The sequence below is a fragment of the Papio anubis genome, chromosome 8, assembly GCF_008728515.1.
Source record: "Papio anubis isolate 15944 chromosome 8, Panubis1.0, whole genome shotgun sequence".
NCBI lineage: Eukaryota > Metazoa > Chordata > Mammalia > Primates > Cercopithecidae > Papio > Papio anubis.
Window position 1 is genome coordinate 90,182,123 of NC_044983.1, and position 7,525 is coordinate 90,189,647.

A 7,525-nucleotide genomic window follows, 5' to 3' on the forward strand; every position below is an offset into this window, starting at 1 on the left:
CTGAAAAAGTAACATGAGCTAAGGAATTTGTATAATCTTGAAACTGGAAAAGAAAATGAGGCTGAATTCTGACAGACCTGGAATATCATGCTGAAAAATTTAGACTTATCCTTGAAGCAGTTAAGAGACATGACTTTTAGTAAACCTGGCAGTGGAATGATTAGATCTGCTTTGAAGACTTAATTATGGTCATGGCAGAAAGAACAGATTGAAGCAGGCAGGGGAGAGATCAGAGATGGGGAGATCTACCTGAGAATGATTCCTCGAGAGACAGCAGCCATCTCTGATGAGTATTTGCTGCACTTCCAAAACATAGAGTTGCTTAGGCAAAATATAGATGGCATATTCCTGAATTTTATTTTTTGTGGATTTAAAACAACCAACTCTGTGACTTTGTTTTCTTTTGATTGGTCTTTTCTGATATGGTATTTCAGAGTTACTTGTAATTAGGTCAGAGTTCTAGTTAGGTTCTAATTTAATTTAAACATTTTAGAGTTTTAAGTTTTATGTAACTTGTCTATGAGAAAAAGTAACCACGGTTTTTCAGACCTTTGTCTTTCTCTACGGTGTGTAGCACATAGCAGGTATTAAGTAAACTTGTTGTTAAGCTAAAATCCAAACTGAACTTCATAAATGAGACCGTGTCGTTTATTTATTTTTAATTACAATTTTTTTTTTGGAGATGAGTCTTGCTCAGGCTGGAGTGCAGTGGCGCAATCTTGGCTCACTGCAGCCTCTGCCTCCCAGGTTCAAACAGTTCTCCTGCCTCAACCTCCCGAGTAGCTGGGACTACAGGTGCACGCCACCACGCCTGGCTAATATTTTATATTTTAGTAGAGACAGGGTTTCACCATGTTGCCCAGGCTGGCCTTGAACTCCTGAGCTCAGGCAATCTGCCTACCTCTGCCTCCCAAAGTGCTAGGATTACAGGCGTGAGCTACCATGCCCGGCCATTTATTTATTTATTTATATTTTTAATTATTTTATTTTTTTGAGATGGAGTCTCGCTCTTGTATGGTATGAATTTAAATGGTAACTTCATATTTGAAAGCAATGATGAACTGAACCTGAGTTCCCAATATTCTGTTTTTCAATTTTAGAGAATTTCATAAAGGTTGGAGTGCAGTGACATGATCTTGGCTCACTGCAACCTCCATCTCCCAGGTTTAAGCGATTCTTCTGCCTCAGACTCCCAAGTAGCTGGGACTACTGGTTCATGCCACCGTGCCCAGCTAATTTTCATATTTTTAGTAGAGATGGGGTTTTGCCGTGTTGGCCAGGCTGGCCTCAAACTCCTGACCTCAACTGATCTGCCTGCCTGGGTCTCCCAAAGTGCTGGGATTACAGGTGTGAGAAACTGCACCTGGCTGACCATATCAGTTAAATTAGACAGAGTCTCTAACTCATAATATGTGGCTAATCTTTGTATAATCCCCTGGGCCAGTGATTCCTAACCTGGGACGATTGTTCCCTGAGGGGACATTTGGCAATGTCTGGAGACATTTTTGATTGTCGCAATGTCATAACAGGAAGAGGGGTTCTATGGGCATCTTGTGAGTAGAGACCAGGAATGCTTATCTACATTGCAGAGAACATCCTCTCTCCTGTCCCAACAAAGAATGATCTGGCCTAAAATGTGAATAGTGCAGGCCGGGCACGGTGGCTCAAGTCTGTAATCCCAGCACTTTGGGAGGCCAAGACGGGCGGCTCATAAGGTCAGGAGATCGAGACCATCCTGGCTAACACGGTGAAACCCCGTCTCTACTAAAAATATACAAAAAATTAGCCAGGCATGGTGGCGGGCGCCTGTAGTTCCAGCTACTTGGGAGGCTGAGGCAGGAGAATGGCGTGAACCCGGGAGGTGGAGCTTGCAGTGAGCTGAGATGGGCCACTGCACTCCAGCCTGGGCGACAGAGCACGACTCCGTCTCAAAAAAAAAAAAAATTGTGAATAGTGCTAAGGTTGAGAAACTCTGCTCTAGGCTGTCAGTAATGTTACTACAATTGCATAGAATGTTTTTTTTTTTTTAATAAATGCCCTAATAGTATGTTTCAGTTTCTTAACACTTAAAAATAAATAAAATTGTAAATAACTATCAATAGGTATAGGCTGGATAGGATAGAACTATTCCCACTGAAACGTATTTAGTGTGAAATGAGAGAGACACTTCCTCTTGATGTATTACCATTCTGTGTGCCACAGAATGTTGAAAGTAGGTATTCCTAGCATGTCAGTTGACATGGGAACTGAGGGTACTAGCTAGGCAGCTATGGTGACAGGTAGGAGGCAGCTACTGGATATTCTGCAAATAGATTGGAATCTTATTCATTCTAGATTTCAAATTTCAGTATTTTCAGGACAAATAGTATATGATACTATGGGCCTAATATTTGTGATTTTATTACTTTTTGAAGGATAACAAGAGTTGATCCAATATTAACATTTCAGAAAGACTGAGAAGCTTTATTATCTAATAAGATCCAGAGCTTATTATCTAATAAGTTCAGCAAAATTATGGTAAAAAGCACCACATAATCCAAACATGAGTTTTGATAAATATATAAATGAATATTTATATTTATTTATAAAAATAAATATATTTTTGATGTGTAATATTCAGTACTGAGAACACAGTAGATGTTCGATGTATGGTTTCAATTTACTGAAGTTTTAAATGTCCTTTAAAATTTATTTTAATTATATTCTTTCAGATCTACCAAATCTATTCAAAGCGATCTGCTGAGGATATTTATAAAATACTGACATCTTACAAAGCTAATTACCTAATTGTAGAGGATGCTATCTGCAATGAGGTGGGAACCATGAGAGGCTGTAGGGTTAAAGATTTATTAGACATTGCAAATGGCCATGTAAGTAACCATTTGGAAAGTTATTTATTTATTTATTTTAGAAAAATGATTTTACTTAAACTCGTAATCTTTAAACTTTATTTTTGGAACTTAACTAAGAATATAATTGAGTTATGTAATAATGGGGACAGCTTATTAAAAGTAGTTTGAAGTATTTTTTTCAACATACAAAAGAAAATGCCAGCCTTGGTAGGATGCATGATAAGGTTCTTTAGAGCAGTGATAATGGATTATGGAAACATTGCCTTCTAAATTTTAGGATTAAATCTTTTAAAAATTGGAAGCCTTCATACTGGTTTCTCAGTGTCAATGGAAAGTTCAGGAGTATAGTGGGCATGTGACTCGCTTATGAAGAGGCTTCTGTTTGCTAACAGTGAGATGTTTTATAGACAATGTTTAGTAGTAATGTGTTTTTTCATATAAATAATAGTCATTTGTATATTGATTGCATTTCTGCTATAAGCTTAATAAGCTTTTTAATATTATGTTTTATGTCTTTTAATAGATGGTTTGTGAAGAAGGTGACAAGCTAACCTACTCAAAGTATGGGCGATTTTGTCATGAGGTCAAAATTAACTATTCTCCATATGTGAATTATTTCACTAGAGTATACTGGAACAGATCCTACTTTGTATATAAAATCAACACTGTGATATCCTTCCAGTCTTGAAAAATAACAGAACCTTCATTTCAAAGACTACCTGAAGTAAAACGCAGTTTTCTTCTACCTACTCGGTGTCTTTTGCAGATCAGAGTATGGACATTTGAAATATTGCTGCTTCTTTCTCCCTTCTGCTCTTAACTGGATCCAGAGTTCTGTGGGAAATAGAAGATCAAGCATTACTCTCCTTTAATTAAATGTGATGTATACCACTCTGCAATATTCCAGACAAGTGTCTTCCTTACTGTTACATGGTCATTAACACTTTTACTGATTGCAACATTTTCCCCATAAAATCTTCCTTCTATTATAATATTGATCTTGAATTTGAATATGTTCTAGGTCAGAATACATTTCTCAAACATTTAATAAATACTTAATGTGATATAATTATTTAATAGAAGGAAAGAATTATTCCTACCTTCAAGCAAGTTTCTGAAGGTATTTTATGATGTATAACAACTGAAGTTTTACAATAAAAACTAATTTAAATGTTAGCTGAAGATATGTGGCATTTAAATTAAAATGGAAATTATATAAAGGAAAGTGATTTTTAAGGATATACATAAAGATATATCTAGAATTTTCATGATACTCTTCTCCTCATCCGCTGCTTGTATAAGTGAGCACTTTCTTAGTAATACATAGTGCATGATGTTATTGCATTTTTTAAATGACTAGTAAATGATTAGTTATTTCACTTATGCCTATTAATTTGATACCAATTTAATCATGATAAAACAATAACTGTTACATATATTTTTTTAATGGACATTTAAAAGAATGTTGTTCAGGTTTTTTTAAAAATACTGATATGGGGCATACAATCTATTCACATATTTTCTACTGAAGTACTAAGTAAAAAATTAAATCATTATCAGAATAAAAATATGTGTTCTAAAATGAGCAACAGTTTCTGGGGATACATGCAGATGTTGTTAAACGTACCTCTGCATGCAGATATATTATAAAACACAAGCAATGTTATTTTTGAAACTGTGATGCAGTCTTCAACATCAAGAAAAAATGACAACTATAATAACATTTACAACACAGTTTCACAGTCTAAATGCTATGTTCCTTTAAGTATTTTTATATTTTTAATCATTTATTAAGAGAAAATTTTAAAACGTTGATTTGGCCTTATTAAGAGATTCAGGATAGATGTAGTCTATAGATGTGTCATAAGTTGGGATACGTGTTTAGTTTTTCCTTATACTCCAGTGAACAGATTTTCATAATTCTAACTTGTTAAAGTGCTGCAAAAATTGCATTTTCGGTACTCTAAATTACCACATTAGAAGGGAACATTTCTCCGTTGTCTTTATTTTCTGTTATATATGTGTTGTAAAAGTACACTACATTAGAAGGGAGCTTTTTCCATTGTCTTTATTTTCTGTTATACATATGTTGTAAAAGTACATGAATTCTTAGACTAACTCTCAGATGCTTTGCTCTTTTGGAGCTTAAGAATTGTTTGACATTGATGTCATATATCTGATAGATTAGTTTCAGTGGTTCTCATTTCACTTTTATACATAATTTTTTAACTATGTTAAGATAGTTGTAGGCAGTGTACTTCAGGTTGACTCTGTACATCTGACTAGTGAGTCACTAGTATTTTGCATCAAGCCTTCTGAAAATATGACCATAGTTACCTAAGCACGCAGTGAATAGTCACATGGTAGTACTTGTGATTAGAGCATGTAAAACAATGTAATTTAAAAGTCATCTTCCATATTTTGAAGGGGAAATAGAACACCCTACTTTTTATGTAGTGTGAAATATTTAATTGAATTTTTATTGATTTATATTATGTCACCTGTGCTGAATTAGGTTTGGTACTTGTGTTTTGTTTGACATATTAGTAAGTTGCTTTTGCTTCTTTATGTCAACTTATTTCTTAAATAAAATCGATCTGGAAAAATTTTTTTTTTTTTTTTTTTTTTTTGAGACGGAGTCTCGCTCTGTCGCCCAGGCTGGAGTGCAGTGGCCGGATCTCAGCTCACTGCAAGCTCCGCCTCCCGGGTTCACGCCATTCTCCTGCCTCAGCCTCCCGAGTAGCTGGGGCTACAGGCGCCCACCACCTCGCCCGGCTAGTTTTTTGTATTTTTTAGTGGAGACGGGGTTTCACCATGTTAGCCCATGTTGGGATGGTCTCGATCTCCTGACCTCGTGATCCGCCCGTCTCGGCCTCCCAAAGTGCTAGGATTACAGGCTTGAGCCACCGCGCCCGGCCGAAAAATTGTTAATGGGATGTTTTAAATAATGAATTTTTCATCCAGCTTCAGTTGAAAAGGAAAAGTAAGCTTTATTATGGAAATGACAATATTGAATATGACAGATAAGTTTATTTGCTTCTACTTTAACTGCAATTAAAACAATAGTACTAGACAACTTTAAGTAGAAAGCATTTAATTTATTTCTTCGCTTATTTGTAGAGTGAACAAATGATTCACAATTCTGGAAATAATTCCACTTAGGTAACTTACAGTTGTTAGGTTTGACAATAAAGATGTACTATGAGAGGAGAAGAGTTTATGGGTTTGGGGTGGAAGGAATTTCTGGAAGAAATAAAAAATGTTCTTTGCCCTTGATATTGCAAACTCACTGATACAAGTGCCTTGAATTTACTCTTATTATTATTATTATTATTTGAGATGGAGTTTCACTCATGTCTCCCAGGCTAGGGTACAATGGCGTGATCTCAGCTCACTGAAACCTCTGCCTCCCAGGTTCAAGTGATTCTCCTGCCTCAGCCTCTCGAGTAGCTGGGATTACAGGCACCTGCCACCACGCCCGGCTAATTTTTGTATTTTTAGTAGAAACGGGGTTTTGCCATGTTGGCCAGGCCGGTCTCGAACTCCTGACCTCAGATGATCCACCCACCTCGGCCTCCCAAAGTGCTGGGATTACAGGCGTGAGCCACTGCACCTGACTGCCTTGAATTTATTTCTAAGTTTACTTTTTATTTTCAAAAAATTATTATATATTTCCTCATTTTCCATAAGAAAATTTTAGTAATGTTTTCTCATCAATAAACACAAAAAAAAATCTTCACTATGCTATTTTCACTAAAAACTTTAATTCAGTAATAAGCAAATCTTTGTTAAAAGTGGAGATGGAGGCCAGGTGCGGTACCTCATGCCTGTAATCCCAGCACTTTGGGAGGCCGAGGCGGGCGGATGACGAAGTCAGGAGATCCAGACCATCCTGGCTAACACACTGAAACCCCGGCTCTACTAAAATTACAAAAATCAGCCGGGCGTGGTGGCGGGCGTCTGTAGTCCCAGCTACTCGGGAGGCTGTGGCAGGAGAATGGCGTGAACCCGGGAGGCGGAGCTTGCAGTGAGCCGAGATCCTGCCTCTGCACTGCAGCCTGGGCGACAGAGGGAGACTCCGTCTCAAAAAAAAAAAAAAAAAAAAAAAGGTAGAGATGGGATTTCTAGCCTCCTAAATTAATTTAGCCTCCCAAATGCCAGACAAACAATCTAACATAAAATTTACCTTGAATAAGATATATTGATTCTGAGCCGCTTTGTATTTTTTCTAACTTTGGCATCTGTATCTTGGTGCTTTCTGTTAGACCGATAGTCTCTTGTACTTCAGCGCTAACTTTTTTCTTCATTACTTTCTGTGTATATAGACAGCATATTTTTTTTGTAGAACATTAACCCAGATTGCTAATAGCTTCATGTTACGGCATTCTTCCACACAGTCCAGATTGATTTAAGGAAAAGCAGAAGTAGAAGTCAAAGTGTGTTATAAATTGAGACTGAAAAACATGCTTTAAAAAATAGATTTAATTTCTTACACTGTGAATAGCCATTGTATTGTTTTGTTTCTGATAAATCAGTTGTTTTGGGCTCCTATTTTTGAACTGTTAAAAATGTTGATGCTTTTCGTGGATAAAAGTAGTGCCTCTCTTTATACAACTGATGGGGTTTTAAAAAGTGTGTAAGCTGCCTTTTTTGTTAAACTTATTTTAAATGCT

At 36.5% G+C, this 7,525-nt stretch overlaps 1 protein-coding gene across 2 annotated transcripts in view; it reads left to right on the top strand.

Annotated features, from left to right (window-relative positions):
• DPY19L4 (dpy-19 like 4) overlaps positions 1-5,458 on the top strand; it is a 75,603-nt gene extending 70,145 nt beyond the window's left edge. For both annotated transcript variants that reach the window (XM_021942508.2, XM_009213349.4), the window contains 2 exons: positions 2,712-2,870; positions 3,376-5,458. In XM_021942508.2, the coding sequence (XP_021798200.2) occupies positions 2,712-2,870; positions 3,376-3,540 (324 nt within the window). In that variant the 3' untranslated portion in view covers positions 3,541-5,458. The remainder of the gene's footprint in view (positions 1-2,711; positions 2,871-3,375) is intronic.
• Positions 5,459-7,525: the final 2,067 nt, after the last annotated feature.